Below are 21,195 nucleotides of genomic sequence, written 5' to 3'. Positions count from 1 at the left end.
GGCTCTTCAGTTTGTTTTTTTTTCGGTACAAACACAGTAACCATCTGCACAGGATGTCCATGGACTGAACGGTAGTCTTTTGAAAAAGACTGCTCAGTTCATCGGTACCCGGCGATTTTTACGGTGCCAAATTGTTGGCCTCTTCCACTTCAGACGAGGTAATCCGCTGGTTGATCAGTCGTTTGGTGGAGTCCGACAGCCTTGGCAGCGGACCTCCCAACTATCAGAGATTGTACGCCTCCCACCTCGGAGAAAAGGTCAGTGTACACCCTCACAAAAGCGTCCTCAGTGTCCTCCTGCCCACTAATCAGAGTCGCCCGCTTGTACAGTCGTTATCTTTTATCTACTAACGTTCTGCCGTTCCCTTGCTTTCAATATCTTGGTGGGTTTTCATCCCCATCTGAAGCCGTGGGTCTGCTGCGAATCAAAGCACGCCCCCACCCACCCCGTATTTTTCTCCAATACCTCAAAAATGCACCCCTTACATCTCGCATGTCTCGAGTGGAAACGGCTGGCGCCAGGTTCTCCTCCGCCACCAGTGAGCACAAATTCTTTGCAAGTGTTTTTCCTTTCACTTTGGCCGCTCTTTTTACGGTAGAAATATGCTGCCAATTACAACTCAATTATTCCCCATTACAGCATTCGCCAATTTTCCATACGTTCTTGATAAGCGTGGCAATACGACGACCGATTGGGTAGGAAGAACACTGGGTGCATGCGATTGGTTCCCTCTCAATTCGATGCACTATTCCGTCGCATTCAGGTAAACACAGCCCATGATAATCGGGTGAAAAATATATTTGCGGTGTTGGCGGCCCCAAGCAGGCAAAACTATGAAAAAGAAAACAGAAAAGCACGTAAAATACCAAGAAAGCAGTCATAAAATACAGGTTGTGGAAACAGAAGGGAGGTTTGTTGTGAAATTTATCAAATACTTTTACAGGCACCCCCAAATATTAATACCCGAAAAATTCAAATAAAACTCAATTTCTTCCCTGCCTCCCTGGAGAAAACCAAAATTCAGTACCCTTACTGATGTTAGCCTGAGACTGAGGCAGGAAAAGAGGAAATTTCAATGTTGAAGAGAAAGGAACAGTCGAGGATACGTCTCTAACACAGCTCTGTGTTAGAGACGTATCCTCGACTGTTCCTTTCTCTTCTACTTTGAAATTTCCTCTTTTCCTGCCTCAGTCTCAGGCTAATATCAGTATGGTTAATTTCCACCAGCTCGGCTGCGCACTCACTACAATATCAAGTTTCAGTACTTCGTTTCAAGTCTACCGTAGGTAGACGACCGGTTTGCCCAAAGCAGACACACACCTTTTAAAACTGGACTTTTTATTTGTTTTGGCTTGAAAAAAATAGTTTAATTTATGAACAGTTCCTTCAACCAGTTCACATACTTCACTAGGATATTGTCTCTCCAGAGGTTACAGACATTAGAAAAAACGAGTCTCGCGAAACAGCAGGGGAAAAAAACGCGAAAGTAATGCCATAGTGCTAGGTAAACAATACTTTGTTGAGAGAAGGAACATCTGGAGAGATACGCAACAGCAATAGCGCCAACAGGCCCGTTTCCTAGAAGACGTGACACTGGGAAGGAGTACTCCAGTTCCGAGCGTAAGAAAGCACCAAGATTGCTACACGCTTTATGGAAAAAAAAAAGGCAACAGCTTCTTGGAAGGCACGATTCTTGTTGGTCACCGATTACTTGCTGTAAAAATCGTTCCAAGCACGGATATAGCACACTAGTAAAGATCTTCAAAAAGGCAAAAAATCTGTGTACAGTATTCAGTAAAAAAAAAAACTCGTTTTCTAAGAGTTTCTGCTTTGCAAGAACATGAACCAGTAAGAGGGTAGTAGCAACAATGGTTTTTTTTTTCTCTATATTTTAAGGCATTCAATACCAACTCGGAGGCCTCGAGCACCACCCTCAAAAACGGTGCTCCTGCCATCCTGGCAACAGTCATGACCTCGGGCCCAACAACGTACACCTACGAAAACAGTTCCCAACGGGAATCCAAGCCTGGAATGCTTGCCTCGGTCTCTAAATCCCTGTATAAAAAAACGAGAAATACGGGCACCGACCAAAGCGATCCCGTTTCAATGTCGACGCCAGTGACGAAACCTTTTGCGCGAGTTGTAGACGGCGCAACATGGAAAAGGGGAGGTGGGGAGGAGGAAGGAGGGGGCAGGAGGTAAAAGATGGCGAGGACGGGAGAAACGGGAAGGGAAGCGAGGGTAGGTACGGTGGAAGACCAGGTGGATGTGGAAGACCGGTCTACATGTTCTCAAATTGGTCGACGCGGCGCTTTGTGTTGCCCTTGCGGATCTCGCGCAGGGTCTTGTACTTGTCGCGGCCCTGTCGGACGTTCTCCTGGTGGAGCATGTCGTTGCGCGTCAGCTTAGCCTCGTCCTTCATCAGGGAAAGCTCCTTGCTCAGGATCTGCAATGAGATGCAACACAAATGGGTTCGCTGGACAACACAAGACTGGCCGGGACGCCACACTTCAGAATCAAGCATTGAAAACCACACTGGCCACAAGAAATACTTGAAAGCTTGCTAGCAACGGTGATTGTAAGTACAGAAATACTGACAAAACACAAGGATGCACAAGAACACACTAGAAAATATAAGCTTTTTGAATGCTATTATCTATGAGACCCAGCTTAGCCCGCCCATCATATCAGTAATCAAAATCAATTAGTCTGCTGCCCACTAGAAGGCCAATAGCATACGTACATCACAATGAAGCCGATTTCCTGAAGTATATGCCTCATCATGAAACATTCAAAAAAGTTTATTTTGGAGCATTACTTCTCTATTATCCTTTGTGTTTTAACATTTCCTAACGGTGATGCTAGAGGTAACTGTTATGCAGTTTTTTTTTGTGTATCCTTCATAAATTACCTCACCAGAGTAACTTGACTTCCTTAGGAGCACATTCCGTATCAGTTCAAGGTCTTCATGGTTATTTGTATTAGTAGTTAAGAATCGTAGCAAGAGATACCCCATATGAGTTCAGAAATAAATGGGATGTGCAAAAACTAGCAATGTCAGGGTGGTTTGCTCTTGCTAATAGAAGCATAAGGCAAGACTGAACACCCCAAGGTCACAGAACATGGATGCAATTTCAGCTGCAATAGAGTTCCCTTTTTATGTACCCTGCCTTTCCCTGTTACCTAGCTCTAGAAATAAAAACTAGCATTTTTTTATCAACTGAAACACTCGTTCAATAACCTTACAGGTGGCCAACCACACACAAAACTTGTGCTGTTGCAACCCTCAACCTCAGAGCGACCTTGAAACTCCCAAACTGACTTAACATCAAGGGTATGCATGCATTTAACTAGCAAAAAGCTTGTCATACAACAAAATATTTAACAAGCAGGAAAAGGTGTTCAACATTCTTCAAAGAGGAAAAAATTCCTAGATTCCTGCCAAACACCTGCTAACGAAGAATCTGTCTCAGTCATGTTTTGTGATAAACGTGGTTCTGACGGAAGTATCGCCAACTAAATTTAGCAGGAAAAGCATGCCCGCCAAAGGATGTATGCTCTCCGTCCGAGACATTACGTTTGTGACGCTGCATCTCCTTTCAGAATGGTCTACCCCCAGCCGAGGCGGATTCTCTGCTAATAGCGAAGTTAGCGCACAAAGCAGTTTCATTTCTCCAAATAAGTCCATACCTCGAGCTGATCGCCTAATGCCTTCTTTTTCGAGACTTCTGTGGAACGTTGCTCTTCTCGGCGGAACAGTTCCTCGTCTTCGTTCTCGTGGCACGTCAGGTCAGCCCCTGCACCGCAAGGTAAGGGAAAGGGGAAATCGCATCACGTTTTAGAAATCTGAAGTGCATTACAATATGTGCATGAGCATCACTTGTGCATGTGCATGTGCATGCATGTGCATGCTTGTGCAATATGTGCATGAGCATCACAATTTCAAAGAGGTCTTTTGCTAAATTCTTTTAGAGTAGATACAGTCATAGATACTAAGAAATAAATACAAGGAAATGCTAACTGAATGAAGTAAACCTAAAGTCCAGGCCCATTTCTCCTAATTCAATCTGTTAATCTTCAAAAACAAATTTGGGTGTGTGCATGTTAAACAGCCTAGAATTTAGTCTGCCTCAACGGGCAACTCGTCTTACAAAAGTAGATGAGAAATTTAGCCAGTGCAGCACAACCCCTGGCCTGGGATCTTCAACGTGCACCATGCAGTAGTAACCCACGATCGCACGCCGGTATGATGCTCATTTAAATTGAAACCAGCAGGGGTGGAGGGTTCTGCAGTGAGCTTCCGCTGCATGTGTTTCGAGCTGGTGCATGCAAGCTCACTCAGCCACCAACCCCCCCCCCCCCCCCCCCCCCCTTGTTAATCCTCATTGAAACAGCCTCGCCTCTAGAGCAACTGAACGCTGATCATTTAAGGACTTTAGAAATCAAGTCGTTTCACGATTTGTGGCCTAGAACCAAGATACCCAATTTCAAAGATAGATATACCAATTTGGAAATTCCGCATCAAATGTGGAAATCTTGTAGTAATTGTTAAGCATGGGGCTCCACAAAATAAAATTTGTAGATCAAAGGAATTTTTAAAACTCATCAATAGTCTTGATGGCAATGCCTAGTCTTCTCTTGTTTGCTTTTTATACATTTTGAGGAGACTTCTAGCTTTCAAATTTATCTTTGGACATTGGGGAAATCAAGAAATACCTAGTCTGCACCGAACACCATACGAGATAAACAGTAAAAAAATGTCAAACGATTTGAGGCTACGGATATATGTTTCCAGAAGCCAAAAACAAGGGGACTAACAACTACTGTAAAACCCTTAATGTTCGCGAGCCCTCAATTTTTGTGAATTTCACGAATTGAAGAATTCGCAAAATTTAAGGGCGCGCGAAAATTTCGGTCCTTAAGATTTTCAATGCAGGCATCTGGAATTCGCGAAATTTAGTGGTCGCGATTATGTCATCTGTGACCGATTCGCGAAAAATAGAGGCCGCGAAAATAAAGGGTTTTACAGTATATCTTTCGTAAGACCAAGGAGAAAGAGTCCTAAAATCACCCGACTAGTGCATACATATATACAGGGTGTTTCAGGAAACGCAGGCCAAATCGCTCCTGCAAAAACTAAGCATCGCACAAAAAAAAAGGTTGATGCCATTTTGGTGTCTGCCCAAGAGCCCATTTAAAAAAAATAATGTTTTAAAAAAATAGTTGTTAAAATTTTTTTAGAAAGTAACTTTATTTGTTCATTTGAAGGCTGTAGTTTTAACTAGAAACTTATGGGGCATCATCAATAACCCCTATATCAACCCTTTTTAGACAGTACAAATCATGCCAAGCATTTAACCACGTTTTGAAAAACCCTTCAGTTTTGACGCACACTGGTTTAGGTTCTTATCCAAGCGCATCTTGGTGACAGCTGTCCTGCCCTCCTACGGCTGAAGTGCTGAAGTGCGGAACCGAGGCCAGCCCAAAAGTCAAAGTTCAATCTTGCAATGTCATGCTCTTTTTCGAACAGCGAGGCGTTCCTTATAGCCTGGCAATGCGCGCGCATGCTACACTTTTGTTTTTGTTTTCTAAGAGAGAGGGAAGGGAGGCGGGCGGACGAGACTATACTTTGTTTCACCTCATGTCAGAGCGCAGATGATGTTATGAGTAGAAGGGCCAATCAAACAGCGCAACGTCACGGCGTGCTCTCTGCACCTGATATGACTAGCCGGCAGAGGAGCATGCGCAGAGAGAGGGCGAATACCGGCTTATTCACTGCAGAGAACATGCCGTGCCTTTCTCGCTGTTTGATTGGCCCTTCGGATCGCGGCCACGCTCGGACCCAAGTTGAAACGAAGTATAGCGAATTGTCTGGCCTTGGTTCCGTGCTTCGGCCGTCGGAGGGCAGGACAGCTGCCGTCAAGATGCGCTTGGACGAGAATCCGAAACCAGAGTACGCGTCAGAATTGAACTGCTTTTCAGAACATGGTAAAATGCTTGGCAAGCTTTATACTTGTCTAAAAGGGGTGATTGGGCAGACACCAACACGGCATAAACCTTGTTTCTGTGTGATGCTTAGTTTTCGCAAAGCGATTTGGCCCGAGTTCTCTTTCAGGGCGTTTCCTTTTGTAAAACACCCAGTATACAGGGTTTTTCACGAAAGGTGGACAAATTCAATATCGCGAAAACTATGCGTCGCAACAAAAAAAAAGGCTTGTGTCGTTTTGGCCCTGGGCCAGGGGCCTATTTAAGAAAATTATTAAAGCCCGGCCTTGTGTCTGTGGTTTTAAGATGAAAAAACAAAAAATTACACTAAGACTTTAAAAAAAGGCCATCATGCTGGTGGGAAAATATAACAGTGGAGCAGCACTGCATGGCCTCACAATCCCAGTGACCCCGCAAGGTGTTTGGAAGACTACCCTCCCAGATGACTGTCGAGCACTCGTACATACACAAGAAGTGCGGCACTTAAAACTCTTTAAACGAAAGCAAGCATTGCGGCTATTGACAGCAAAGAACCATCATCGGACTCTGAAGAAGCAGACTAGTACACGGCATGTATTTTGGTGTTCGCGTTCGTTTCACTTTTCATAAACTCTGTTCTACGAGATATGTTAATCTTCATTATTTTACCTGAGCAGTAGAATCGGCAGCAATTTACTTTTTGAACATTTGGAAGCTAAATCTGCCTCGCGTTAGAATTGGGGGTGCAATAGAATCATGCAAACACGGTAGTACTAACTTGCTTACGAACTTGAAAAAAAAATCTGAGGGAAATCAAATTGAACATGAGACGACCAATACCAACTGGTCAGTCTGAAAACAAATATGCACTGGATTCTGCCTCATACTACAGTCCTTGGCAAGACGTGAGCAAGATTTGCCTCATAAGCCGAAGTCAAGAGTAAAAAATTGACCGGTTCTAGAAACATGAAACTGGCTGTGTCACCGTCACTGTACAGTCTTTAGGCCATTTAGAGAAAGAGGTTCAGCTGGACGCATAGAACATCACTTGTTCATGACCTGCCAGTGAGGTGAAACTTGGGATATGCACCAACTTGTGTTTACAAACTGGTCCACCCTAGAGGGGGCAGTGGTGCTGCACATGGGCAATGGGGTCTGGCCACACGTGAGCAAGAAGCACAGTGTCGATCAACAGACCATCAGGATGCAAAGTTGTCAGCGTCTACATCTGGTAATTAACACAGATGAGTTATACCACAAGAATTCTACAGTACTTATCACAGGCAATTGAATTACTTGTAATAAATTTCTTTATGGAGCAATGTTGAAGAAATTTTATTATTTTTATTATGCAGTAATCACAAGAGTAATTCAATTACTTTTTGAAATAATGTAATTACTTGTAACCGTTTTTTCCAACTCCCTCCCACAGTTTCTGGATTTATGGATTGCTTAGTCACCTTATTCGAGATAGAAATGCTGTTATATGTCCACTTTATCAGCCTTGAAATAGCCAACAAAGAATAAAACTACTGTTACAAAGCAGTACAAAAGGAAGACTCTTTGTTCAGTTTGTTGTGTTTCGAGCTTAGACTAAAATTCCGAGTCTGTTACAAAAGCCTCTCAGCGTGAACCATAACCGCTCATAAAGAGTCCACCCCTCCCCTCTTTAAAAACAAGAAAATCTGGCTGAAAACACCTTCACTGTGTGCCCGGAAGAGAAACAAAACTAGATAATGTCAAAGCTAAGCTGTGACAAGACAAAAGCTCTTTCTGACATGCTAGGTAAGATGTTTGATATGTAATGAAGCAATTCTAATTCATGAATGCACAGGGTCAGTTTTCAAACAAACAAAAATTGTGAAAAAGCTTTGTGTTCTGAATGTTGCAAACTTTATGCAAGCTTTGTTTCTCAATGTTACAGCTGATAATGACATGAAGCTTCTCAAGTAATCTGGAAAAGTAAAGGTTACCTTTTCAGGTAACTGTCAATTACTTTTTCTCTCAACCAATCCAATTAAATATTTTTTTAAAATCTATTACTTTTGAGCAATATGTATAAGACTGTACACTGCAAATATTTTCATGTAAGCCGCAACTAGCAGCAATCCATACTGCATGGAAGCAGCAGAATGGACACAGTCAACAATGGTCAACGTTGCCTCGGATATAGTGGTTACAATAAGCTAATTTAACCCAGACACCATACAAGTTCACAGGGCTCTGCAGACTTTCAAAGACTTCACATATAGTAATTACCACATAAACAGCATTGACCGTCGACATTGTGTACAGGCTGTTGTTATTTGAAAGTGAAGACAGTGGGAACGCAGCCCAAGTGGTTTGGACCACTTTAAGGTGGTTCCACATCTATAGCGGTACCGAGCTGCTCTCTGCCACATGAACCCCAACACAGCAGACAAAGCTTCTATACTACCTGCCGTAGAGCCCGCGGGTTAATGAATGTCCGATCCTTAATCCAACTCCGAAAGTTTATGAGCCCGCGAACCAACAAAGTCGCGCAATAAAGCACACCCAGTAAAAGCCAACAACGACAAACGAAGTGAGCCATTCCCCCCAGGTCCCCGAGAGCACACAGCGTACAGGCTGGGACACGACACAGGACGTACACGACGGGTTAGGACCCCAGAGAAGCAGGAGGAACAGAAAAGCAGACCTCACCCCACACCAGTCAGCAAGCCACCAGGGAGCGCAAGGTTAACTTCACTGGGAGTCAATGCCTCCCTACAGGAACCAATGCACTCCACCACGATACAGGAAGCTCTCCTCATGCCCCAAAACAAGGAGACTGGTCTATTGCAACTCGAAGTGCACCGAGGCAAGACAATGGCGGCGACAACTACATCCCGCCGACATACGGCAGACTGGATAAGGATCCACCACGCCCCAGATACTTTCGTGCACATGCATGGCTTAGTTAGAGCAACTGACCGAGTTTGGTACAGGTCTAGTTCGGCAGCAAAACCTATCTCCAACATGAACTTAAAAAATTGCGTGGAATACTAACAGTAAAAACAAATAAAACACACCGAGACACTAGGCCAGCACAAGATAAAGCAGACAAGCATGTTCAGACCTCGAATCCATAGCTGCTGCCTCCCACAGATCTTAAATTGCAAGGTTTTCATTCCCCCTACTGCGTAAATTATCCACTTGTTATCCATGAAGAAGACTTTCCTTGGCCGAGGGCCAGAAAACGTTGCGTCCAACTCAATTAAATCGGTGACCACGAAGGCAATGGGACAAGGAAGGCAACTATTACCATTTTTTGGTGTCTGAAGACTGATCGTAAATTCACAAGGACGGGAGCTATACATCGTAAAGCATGAGAAAGTCTTCATAAGGACGGGTGGAACGACCGGTCAACGAACATGGAGCAGGGCCATTTGCAGCCGGAGGTTCCTATCTCCAGCCCTATCCTCTCGGCGACTTCTGCAAAATCGATGGCACCGGGTGGCTATGACCCCAAAACCCAAAACCATCGCAGCAGGCCTATATGCCAGTCTGCACGAGTGGGGAAAAACATTAACTGCGTCTGGCGGTATAAACACGAAGTTGCGAAAGTACAAGTGCTGAAAATTGCAGACATTGCGACGCCAGTTTGTCCTATTGGAGGGAGAGCACGACAATGGGAAGGGGCGGGGCAGAGCAGAGCTTCCCGGAGGGTGTGTGTGGCGCGCTCACCGTTGGCCAGGAGGGGTGCGGGGTGCTCGTCCTCGCTGCTCAGGCTGCCGGCCTTACCCAGTTCCCCGTTGGCCAGGGCCTCGTCGTTCTCCCCGTCGTCCTCGGCCTCCATCACGTGGTGGTGCTGGGGTGTGGAGGAGGCTGCCACCAGGGCCGCCGTCGCCTCCTCTTGGCGCCTGCGGGCGTCCTCCACCTCCTCCTGCAGCCGCCGCGTCTCCTCGTCCTTCGTGTTCACCTCTTCCTGCATGCGCTGAACCTCCACCTGAAACGGGCCAAAAGCCGTCCAATCGGGGAGGTGCTCCCGTGGCACTTCTTGCGTAGGCCTCCGTCACGGGTTGAAGGGGATGGGACTGCAGAACAGATGTCCCAAGTTGGGGAGGTTGGTTCTGTGTAGTGAGTCCAGACGTGCTTGGCAGCGTAGCCAGGTACGCGCGCCTAAGGAAAACTACCGTAATATCTAGGGAAATAGACCACATAAAATCGAGAAAAATTTGGGCAGAAAGGAGTGGGCCAACTTTCAGTGTGCACCTGAGAAAAGTTTAAAAATATGCCATTTTTAGATCATGTGCTTCTGTCAGATGTTATCATGGTGAGGGGCAATGAAGCAAAGATTACTGTAGTTAGCAATGTTTGCTTACATCCCACCATAAGTAACCAGACTCATTTATGCCAAGGTCATCACTGATCCAAACACTATATAAGTAGGAGGGGGCTACCTTTCGGTGTTTAAAATAAAATGGCTAATCAGGCCAAAATAATGGTTGGGTTACCTTTCAGGGGTGGGGCATCTCTCGGGATTTAATGGTATGCATGCCTGCCAAGTTTGGAGAAACAAAATGCGGGAGAATTTCTAAGCGGCTGGGGAGGGGGAGTTTGAGTTTTCCAGGAGATTCTTCTGTCAATCGTACAACCCTACAAATTCGTCAAAATTCAGGAGTCTCCCGGGTACTACAGGAGACTTGGCGGGTATGGGTGTGCGAATTCTTTGAAGCAGTGTACATTAAACTTGTGCATGTACAGTCGGCATCAAAATGAGCTGGTTCGACGAAACGACAGCCTGAGCTCCAAAATTCCACATGGGGATAATGGAATGAAACGGTGCAAAAGATACAAAAAGGAAAGACAAACTGGACAGGACAGAGCACTGTCCGGTTTGTCTCGCTTTTTGTATCTTTTGCGCTGTTTTATGCCATTATGTACAACGATTACCAGCTAGACCAGCTATCAACCTTATTCCACACGGGGAGCCTCTGTCGCGATAAGCCACTGAGAGCGAGGCTGGAACGGGCTACTGCGATTTCATGCACAGAGAGGCTGGTAGTAATGATAAGCCATATGGATAGGTGCTGAACAAGCCAAACTACTGATCTTCAAAACAAAAAACATGAATGGCATGATAAAGCATCAAAACCAACAGCCGGCCAAACAGAGGCGACAAGTTCACCCTAGAGATGCGAGACTTGTTTCTACCAACCTCCCCCATGGACGAAATCTCAGCAGTCCACTCCAACCTCGCCCTCTGCAGCTTATCGCGACAGCAGCACAACATGTGAAATTGTTGCTGCTTCGGCCGGCGTTACGACGACCCAGCTAATTTTGATGCACACTGTACATGCATGAGTTGGATGTACATTGTAGAGAATAAAAGCATAAAAACATAAAGGACTAGAAGAATAATGTACACCACAGAGCAATTTGTGGTATATTCTGTGGTGCATTCTACAACCTTTCTTCCCTCCTCAAGTTGCAAGGAGGAGGTCGCTAAGACTAACTTTCAACACTATACATAACATAGCTGTATTATGTCAATCCTTCAGAGAACCAAGGTTAAACATCAACCGACAAATCGAGCTTTAATGGGTTATAGTCAATTTTGTCCGGGCACACAAATTACGACTGCTTTCAGAATTGCACCAAAGTGAATCGGCAGCTTTCATTACTTCATAAGTGCCCATACCCCTATTCGCTTTACATACGACTGCAATGGAAGCCACAAGGGAGAGCTCATGTCTGCAGCCTTGCTCGGACGTAAAAACCGACAGATTACGTCAACAGCCTCCGCCCGGCCTCACCTGCTTGGCCCGGATGTCCTCCTCCAGCCGGAGTTTCTCCTCCGCCTCCATCATCTTGTCGTTCTCGAGCTTCTTCATCATCTCCTCGAGCTCGCGCTGCTTGAGCTCGAACTCCTCCTTGGCTGCCTGGACCAGGCGCAGCTGGTCCTCCAGCCGCCGGATTGTGTCCTGCGCCTCCAGCAGCTCCTTCTGCCGCTTCTCCATCTCGTCCTGCATCTGCCGCAAGCGCTCCGCATACTCCTGCTGCTTCTTCTCCGCCATCTCGCGGGCCTCAGTCTCCTTGCGCAGCTTCTCCCTGCAGAAGAGTCACGGGCACACCGTCATTCCGGGCATTGTGCCAGATACATGCATCCTGCCAAGACACGGCAAGCTGCAAACGGTGTGCTGGGTTCTTGCGCTTCTTTCGCATTCGTCGAGTCTGATTTCAGTCAAATTTGGGGGTTTTACGTGCCAAACCGACGAAGGGCATCTGGCACGCCCCTGCGGAAAGCCGAAAATTAATTTCGACAGACCTATTCTTGACGAGCAACCGAAGGCCGGGATTCTAGCTCGCCGCTTGAGAAACCGTGGGCCAGCACTGAAGTCTCCGAGTCTTTTCACTTTCGTAATAACAGCCTTCAAAAGAAATTACCCAATTTTGTTAGTTTTAAAACAAGCCATGCCTCGAGCATAACAGGTTGGAATACAGTTAAATCTCGCAACAGCGAACACTGCTTAACGAAATTCCTGCGACACCAAAATATGTTTGGTTGTTCGTCAGATGTTCATAAAGGATAGCAATATCAAAATTGCTCTCCACAACAAACAACTTTACTCGTCTTTCTTTCCAACAAAGCTTTCACTAAAAAAAACTTAATACGGTCACCTAAATTATGATCTAAAGAAATATCAAATCATTTTTATGAATTTAGAAGAGATAGTACTTGTGCAAAAAAATAAATGGTTCGGTAGACTGCAATGGTAGGTATTCGCATGGTCTGCAAGAAACCAAACGACGGGCTACTTTCACAAACATTGCGGGCTACGCTTGGGTAAATGTGGCAGTGGAGGAACTTGCAGAAAAGTAACTGTCAATCTTTGGCATACCGGATTTACTCACATAATGATCACACTTTTTTCCCGAAAAATTAACACATATTGGAGGAGGAGGAGGGGGGGGGGGGGGGGGGGGCATTTATTAAACGGGGTAAAATTTTTGCATTTACACAATTTGTGCAAATGTCATATTAGGTGCCAATATGACATGGCAAGGTACTGTGGCAAGTCTCAACTAATGGAGGCGAACCCACGGCTGGTTGGGGGTGCGCCACAGTAACCATGCTTTACAAATTACGAACCTTTTTTAGGGCTCTTTCGGCATGCCTTTTGCCGAAGAAAAAGTGCCCTACAAAGCTCAATAAGCACCGAGAGAAACGCAACCGTTCTTAGGTCCACCGTAAAATACCACTCAATCTTTGGAGATAATCGCAAAAGAATGGGGGATGGGCGCTTGTCCGGTCATCAATTTTACATATAAAGGTACTGCGAGTATTTTCTCAGATCTTACAAATTTGGTAATGGGCGCTTAATGTGGAATGGTCAGATGTGTGGTATTCTACAGTAACCACTTTCACAATTTCACTGTACGAAAGCGGACCACAGACGGCGTGTTTGTCAACATAAATGCATCCGATGGCAAAGAATGTTAGAGGCTGGGCAATTCCTCGACCCAAGCTTCGTCAAGTGTGCGCGCCGCTCGGTTTCACGGTTGATCATTTACGCGACTACGCCACTATGCACTTGCAGCCATTATGAGAGCAGCTTGGCTTGACTTTGCCTGACCGCTTGGCGGCAAAAGAAAATTGGCTTGGAGACTAGCTAAACTGGACGCAATTTGACTCGCAGAGCCGAAAATTGAAGGAGCGTTCATTACGCCAGGGGGAAAAGTCCAAATATTGGTACCCGTTGTGGGGGGTGCGCTCAAGATGCAAGTGCATTCATTCTTCCAGTGAATACAGTAGCAGTGTAAGCTAATGCCACCAAATAAGCTACACTTCGTATCGACACTCCATTACCCGACTGTCCTACGAGTGCCGCAGTTCCGTTGCCTACTGCAGAACAAGTGCAATCTGTAATAGCTACAATTTAAAAACGTTCAGCCTTTCCACTCTCGTGAAGAAGGAAGACCTGCGGAGCTGTACTCTATACAATGGGTGCTTCTTCGTCGTCTGTTTTTCGCGCCGTTTCCTACGATGAATTCCCACCAACGCGCCCAACTATCCACCCTTCTATTATAGCTGGAAAGGTTGCCGCCATCTACGAGCGACGGCGGAAAGCATACTGGTTGTGTGCTTGCCGCCGTCACTCATAGATGGCAGTAGCTGTCCAGGTAGGTTTGTGTCAACATACATGGACACGATCCTGGGGAACCTAGCCCTTAACAGCTCTGCTGTAAAATTCAACTTCCCGAGCTTCGGATGCAATGTCAAGAAGCTCAGGCAACATCGTTTTGAAGTGTCACAAACTGTTCTAACGTCCCTGGAGGACGGAAGAGCATTTCCAGTCGCCATTTCAGATAATGCTACATGTAGGTTCTCAAACTGGGTTCCCAGAAACCCAGGACCTCTGGAGTAGTGTTGAGGATTCTAAAAGCTCCCAAATTTTTTACTTTCCCTACATGGAGTTCTCTTCGTTTTTTTTGAGCAGATGCGAGCCACTCACTGGTGCATCACCAGATGTAACTATCAGTATGTACATTACTGCTCGCAAGGTCTGCAGGCTTCTGCACTGCTGTACTGCGGCATCAGTACAGCAGTGCAGTACATGCCAGGACCAAGAGAGGTACAGTGACGTGCAATATGAAAGACCCACTGGGAGTGCGTGGCCGACGCAGTGGCTGGGGGGGGCGCTGCGAGCGCTCCGGGCAATTCCATTCTGCTCTCTCGAGGCTCAGCACAAACTGATAAGCATTTTGCGCGTCACTTCTTTGGTGGCTTTAGTGTAGGTGAAGGCAAGAAGAGTGAAGTCCACATGTAGCGTGTTTGGTGTGCCTTCAGTTGAAAGAGGACGTAAATGGCACTCACCGTTCCTGCTTTCGGGCTAGCTTCTCTTCCTGGGCCTGAGCCTTCATCTGCTGCACCTCGATGGTGTCTGGTTTGCGGCGACGCATGTACAGTTCATGATTGCCCATGCACAGCGCCAAGATACGCTTGTTGATGCGAAGTCGGGGGGCGAAGAAGACAAAGTCCTGGTGGGACAAACAAACAAAAAATTTAGAATTGAATTCAAGGGCAATAACAAACTGCTATGGAATTTCATATTATAGCAATGAGAGATCTTGGCAGATGTCGCCAAGCGGATGCTACTCATTCAAACTTCGCAAAGTAGCATCCCAACTTCCAATTTGAACCTCTGGACAGCAATTGTTCCTCGTCTTGTCCAGTATGAATTAGAATGTCCCAATGCAGTAACAGCATTTCATGAAAATATTTTCTGCTGAAGAGAAGTCTGTCTGCAATCAAGAACATACCCAGACATGTACTAATTTCTAGGGACCTGGCAAAAGGACCAATTAGATTGCTCTTTGTTTTGACATAAAAAGAAAATTTTATAGCAAGAAAACAGCTAGACAAACAAGCACACCACTTCACACTGCAGACGTCAGCAAGTGTCACATTTTTCTTTAGGAAAAGGGCTTTGAAAGTATCTGCTGTGGAAATAAGCCAATTACAGTTGACTGCACATGATGCACCAAAAAAAAAGTGGCAACAAGAAACACTGTCTGATGACCTGTGTTTCATGTTGTTCTTGTTAAATAAGTGACAGATTCAAAATAAAAACCACCACAGCTTCGTGGTTTAAAAAGGTTGAAATGGCAACAATCTCTGCCCTCTATATTGAGTGCCTCCATCACCTCGCTGCATTTCGCGTCATGTTAGCAGGCAGTTTAGGTGATGACACCACTTCTCCCAGATTGAGAAATTTACATGCAACAAGTTCCCACGGCTGTGGCATGTGGTTAATAGAACCAATTGGTTTATCTTGAAGTGTGGAAAAAGCACCTATAAAACAGTTTTTAGCAACTTTTTCACACTCCCTAAGCTCCATGGTTCACGTGACAGTCGAGCGAAAATGTCCAAATACTCACGCAGACGGCAAGAGCCAATTTAACTTACCGGAGCCTTCTTGTCGATGGGCCTGATGACAAACTTCCTGTCGTTGAACGAGATGTTCCTGATTTCACTCCAAGGAAAACCAATCTTGGGGGTCAGCCTGGGTGGTACAAGAGGAGCACTTCTTGCAGCACCCGACATACAAAACCAATCCAAGGGCTTCTGCAAACTACTGCATTGTCATATCCATTAAGAGAAATTTGCTAGAGTCAAGAAGGCTAAAAAAAGGGCGCACCTATACGATAAAAATATTACATTTGAACCCATGCCAAAATCCGGGTGCCGGACATAAACATAGGGCTGGCAACAAAAGTGTCTTCTGGTTCGCAGTAAATACTAAAAAATGCCAAGACGTCAATGTCTTGGCTGAAATTTAAAAGAAAGGCATGCAGTATTTGATTAACGATGAGTTTTTTTTTTTTTAATTTTGCCCTCGCACATTCCTCATTTATGGGAATAGGCAATTAAAATGGTTCAAGCATGGAAGCAAAGTGCAGATGTAATTACTACCATCCTTTCAATTTATTACACTGCTGTTTGCGATGTTCTTGCATATTTTACACTGGAACATTGTCCATGGAGATTACATGTGTACCGACAGATGCAATCTTTAGATCTGTGAAATTAAGCTATTTATTGTGCTGACTTGTCAGAAGAAAAAAGCCTAAATGAAGGCGTAGTTGTAATGTGCTACCACTCATTGACACTTTGCAACGAGCCAAGTAGCCGAAATCGGCAATCGACTTTGATTTCGAGCAGGCAAATTCAGGTGCAACCAACAGCACGGTCAAGGCTACAGCATTGGTGTAGCCAACATTGAGCCAAACATGATCACCACTGTCCTTTTTTTGTTTTTACTTCTCCGGGCAAGTGTAACTGGCGACATCGGAAAAGTTTCCTTTCAGCACTCGGCAGTGTCCACGTGATTGAGCGTGCTTCTTCAGAGCCATCCGGCCATCCCAGTTACTGATGTTTCCCGCATCACAACCGCCATCGTCGCCTCACCGTTTGCAATTATTGTCTTTCGGAGTTTTGTTCACACTACGTGCACAGACTGAGGTTGCAGATGCACAGACGTCCCATATCGTAGACACCAAAACGTGATAAAGACTGCGGTGCAGATGACACTTGAGCCTTGCCCACACCCGCCCCAACGGTGGCTTGCCCGGGCATAGAGGATCACGAGACACCTCATACCACATGATAGCCATGTTTTCGATGGTCTGAGGCCAACAATGCGAGACGGAGCCGAAGCTCTGTTTAGATTTCTGCTAAGGTTTGAAGTAAGATTTAATATATATCCCAGTTTTAGCAAAGGAAATAATGTAGAGTCTTATTTGTGCTTTTTAATGTGAAATCACCGATTATCCCGAAATTTTCGGAATTGAGTGGAGTTGCCCTGAAGAGGAGACACTGGCTTAAAAATTATTTTTTTAACTACTCGTATGATTCGAATGAAATTTGTAGGGGATTTTCTACGGCAATTTTCTTAGAAGCTAGACATTCGCGTATGAAGCTGTAGCGCTCTTCCCTAAGGAATCTATGGTATACAAATGAAGCCAATAAACCAATTTTATTGCTTGAATATAAAGTAGGGAGCATAGGACTTCAGGCTATCTTGTTTACAATCTTAATATGTTAATTTATAAAAGAAAAACTAGGCCCATAAATGAGGAGCATGGCCTTTATATATAGCTTTTCAATACATCGATTTTTCTTGATTATGACTAAACTTAATGCCATACAAAGTGGATAGCACAATGCTCCAGTAAATTTCAGTTTATATACATCTAGAACAAAGCATAGGAACAGTCGAGCAAAAAATTTCCTTCGTACAAGATTGTAGCAAATAAGTGAAACCGAGTGGGCCTGTCCTTCAGCTGCCTGAATATTTTGTCTCAAGGATTGCATGCACCACTTTGAAGACTATGCCATGTGCCTTCTATGTTGCCATATGCCTTCTGCTTTGCTTTTGAGACCTTGGATTGCACGTCCTTGTCAAAGTGCTGCATCTGGTAACTCCCAGGCTCTATCACAGTCTTGAAAAGATCCCCTTCAAGGCCATTAGGGCACAAGTAGAACTCGAGCCCTGCGAGTAGAGCAGCCGTTTCGACCGTCCTTCGAGACACCAAGTCTACCTTCAAACGGCACCTCTACTTTAGTCTTGAACGACTTGTCTGCATTCCGAGTTCACTTTGGCACATCTCTCACAAACATTGTGCCAGGGTGAATGGTTCTACAGATGAACCAACTTGTTTGCAATTTCCCTAGAGCATGCAGCGCTGTGTCACTGTGGCTTTCCCATTGTCTCCAGTGATGTATGGTGGTTGTGATGGCACCATGAATCTTTTCCTTAAATGCTGGGGCTCTTCATCAGTAGTGTAAAAGTGCAGGAGACTGCTAAACATGCTTTTCTGCATCACCTGAACTTTTGGGGCATTTACCTTTACTACATACGCATAATAGTTAACTTTTTCATGACCACAATGATGAACTTGCACCATCCACCGAGCCCTTTTTTCCTTGAAAGGTCTTCGATCAAGAGTTCATCCATACATCAAGCACGAAGAGGTTGGTGTTCGAAAACAGTCAATAATTGTTGGCTGGCAGCTCACCAAAATGGCTCCAGAATGCATTGCGCATTGCCATCCCGTCAAATATTTTGCGTTGAAATAAATGTTCAGTATATACTTTCGAATTTTTCTGGAAGGGTGAATTATTAGTTTATGAAACCTAAAGCGTGAAATTGGAAAACTGCACTTCTTAAAAAGATTTACATTTATGCCGGTGTCCCCCCCTTGAAGAAAACTTGTGTTCCCATTTTCAACTTTGTTAGCTGCACTGATGCTTTCACATCTTTTGGAATGGGTGCATCCTGCCTATCATAATGTGCCGGAAATATGTAAAGACTAACAATGAGGCAATGCGAAGTAGGCTTCTCTGGTGGACCTTCAGTCAGTCTAATTTGGGAACTTTATGTGCATGCATACCTGAAAAGTTTGGAGAAACCAAACCCAGGAGACATTCTAAACTGAAGGCGAGGGAGGCTTTTTTTTAATGAAATTATCGCACTGCTTCACTGGCGAGATACAGCTGGCCTTTGTTATCAATACTGCCGTCCGTTGTGCCGGCAAGTGTGCGCGCGTTTTCTGGGCGATTTTTTTGGCAATTATATACAATTGTGTGAAATGGTAAAAATCCGAGATTCTCCCGAGTAATACGGAGAACTTGGCACGTGTACATGTGGCATACCCCAGAGGAGGACTGGAGATTAATTGTAACCAGCTGGTGATCTTGACACGCAACCGAACTCTGTTACACGGCACCTTCTCCACGGCAAGCCTTCATCAAATTGCAGGCTCCTCAGCCGGGATTCGAACCCGCCACCCGAGGATGCGTAAACCAGTGCATTGCCACCACCGAGGCGGGAGAGACATCTAAGTGGAAGTTAGCAAAAATTTGTGGCATCAATTAACGGCAACAAGATACAGCGATTTCTTTACTTCTTGCTCGGCTCCAAATGCTGAACTCACTTGTCCTCCTTCTCGTAGATGTTGAGGCCCAGGGCGTCAACTCCCAACCAGAGCTCGGTGCCCTTTTTGTTCTTGATCTCAAAGTAGTTCACTCCATACATCTCCAGATCCTGGGCGATCTTGAGGTACTCCATCATGGCATCTTCCCGGGGCAGCTCCTTGTGCTCGGCCCACCAGTTGGTTATCCTCTCGTCCCACTGGTCCTTCGACAGCTTGTGCTGGTCCATCACCCTGGGAACAACGAGCAAAATGTTGCCCGACAATCGCCGAAAAAAAAAAGTGCCCCACTGCTGCACGGAGCCCCTCCAAACATGCACAGATCAATACTAGAGTTCCTCCAAACTACCAGCTGTATCTTCCTCCTCGTAACATTGTAGTCCATGCCATCCAGATTTGTTGAAAAACTTGCATCTGAGAAAATGCAGAAATGCCTTCGGCGGCATTCCCATCACAATTTCCAGCCTGGTGTACAAAAACATTTGCGAGCCACACAGAAACTAACCTCTCGTACGAAATCTCTGTTTCGATCGCAGCTTTACCAGTTTAGCTTCGAGCACACTTGGACACGACTGCAGTAAGAAATTCTTCCAAAAAGAAACCATTAGTCTCAGGCAAGTTAACAATGTCACCAGTCTTTGTCCCGAGAGGCCTAATTTCCTAGAAAAATTATGTACAGACTGAGCGTCCGTAGCTAACGAAAGTTCTTCCTCGTAGGACGAAAGCGAACAAATGACGTCAAAAGTGGCACCTCTGGGGCAGGAGCCTGTCGCTGGAGAGGCAGCCTGGCTTGTGAAGGTCTGCACTGTAGTCTCCATATTTCGCCTGGACAGCGTAAGAGGCCAGCAGCACGGACGTCTCGGGTGGACAGTAGATCTCGTCAGTCAGGATCACGCTCTTCACTTGCAGGTAGAAAAGGCGCTGCAGCACACCATCGCAATCGTTAGTCAGAGATCATCCGCCTCGCGGAAGCAAGAAGGCTGCACAAATGCAGACTGCAAGCCCCTCCTATTGCTTCTTTAGTTACTGAACGCGTGGGAATTGCGACAACCATCGTGCCCAAGTGGCCAGTACGGGGAATAGACCTAAAGAAAGGCCATGCACCTGATTTTAAGGGACTCTGTGGACTATGGGCCAGAGTAGTACATCACAAAATGGTCCATTTGCTAGCCATGTTTTCTATCTCTTATGTCGTCCCTCCTTAACCCCAAATGGTGCAGCAGTCTACAGGCTGAGGTAGCTGGAGTTCTAGCACACATGTTGCACAAATTTTGGTAAAACAAATTTTATACTCTGCCTTGGCTTACAATGGACCGCAGCAGACGCTATGAGCCATCGGAGCCAATGCAATGTTACGCGTGTCTCGTGCGGCCTTTGGGAGGAACGCAGCGACTCAAGGGGGTGCACAGTCACGCGACATGTTGATGGTGCTAAATTGGCTACGATGGCATGTACCAACCGCTGTGGTCCGACGTAAGGTGAATCTGTGCAGTCTACAGCTTACTAGATGTATGAACTCCACTTATGCTTATTTGGGAAACCTGTACTTTCCACAGCCCTCCCCTATTGGCAGGTGCCCCAACGAACAAACTTGGCATGAAATTTGAGGAGGGGATCAACCCAACCCCAGCAGAGAGCACTCACCAGAGTTATCTCCTGGATGAGCTCCTCGGCAACATCTTCGGGGTAGAATTTGGCACGGAACTTGAAGAGAAGGGGGTTCTCCTTTTTCACGTCTTGGCTGAGAACCTAGGTACAAGAGAGCGGGCAATC

General features: G+C 45.5%; 1 protein-coding gene across 6 annotated transcripts in view; it reads right to left on the bottom strand.

The window, feature by feature from the left end:
- Window positions 1-1,321: 1,321 nt before the first annotated feature.
- The window catches only part of LOC120838270 (moesin/ezrin/radixin homolog 1), a 123,730-nt gene continuing 103,856 nt past the window's right edge, over window positions 1,322-21,195 (bottom strand). For 3 of the 6 annotated variants that reach the window (XM_040208111.3, XM_040500193.2, XM_040500194.2), the window contains exons 5-13: window positions 21,067-21,171; window positions 20,174-20,343; window positions 19,426-19,656; window positions 15,896-15,992; window positions 14,804-14,967; window positions 11,742-12,036; window positions 9,727-9,931; window positions 3,691-3,797; window positions 1,322-2,446 (exon numbers count right to left, since the gene is read on the bottom strand). In XM_040208111.3, the coding sequence (XP_040064045.1) occupies window positions 2,282-2,446; window positions 3,691-3,797; window positions 9,727-9,931; window positions 11,742-12,036; window positions 14,804-14,967; window positions 15,896-15,992; window positions 19,426-19,656; window positions 20,174-20,343; window positions 21,067-21,171 (1,539 nt within the window). In that variant the 3' untranslated portion in view covers window positions 1,322-2,281. Of the gene's footprint in view, window positions 2,447-3,690; window positions 3,798-9,669; window positions 9,932-11,741; window positions 12,037-14,803; window positions 14,968-15,895; window positions 15,993-19,425; window positions 19,657-20,173; window positions 20,344-21,066; window positions 21,172-21,195 lie in introns of all 6 variants that reach the window. The other 3 variants (XM_040208110.3, XM_040500191.2, XM_040500192.2) reach the window with 1 other exon arrangement.

Source organism: Ixodes scapularis, unplaced genomic scaffold, assembly GCF_016920785.2.
Source record: "Ixodes scapularis isolate PalLabHiFi unplaced genomic scaffold, ASM1692078v2 PGA_scaffold2__306_contigs__length_199485367, whole genome shotgun sequence".
In the NCBI taxonomy this organism is placed as follows: Eukaryota; Metazoa; Arthropoda; class Arachnida; order Ixodida; family Ixodidae; genus Ixodes; species Ixodes scapularis.
The sequence above is the reverse complement of the archived record's forward strand: the minus strand, read 5'-3'. Positions and strand labels throughout refer to the sequence as shown.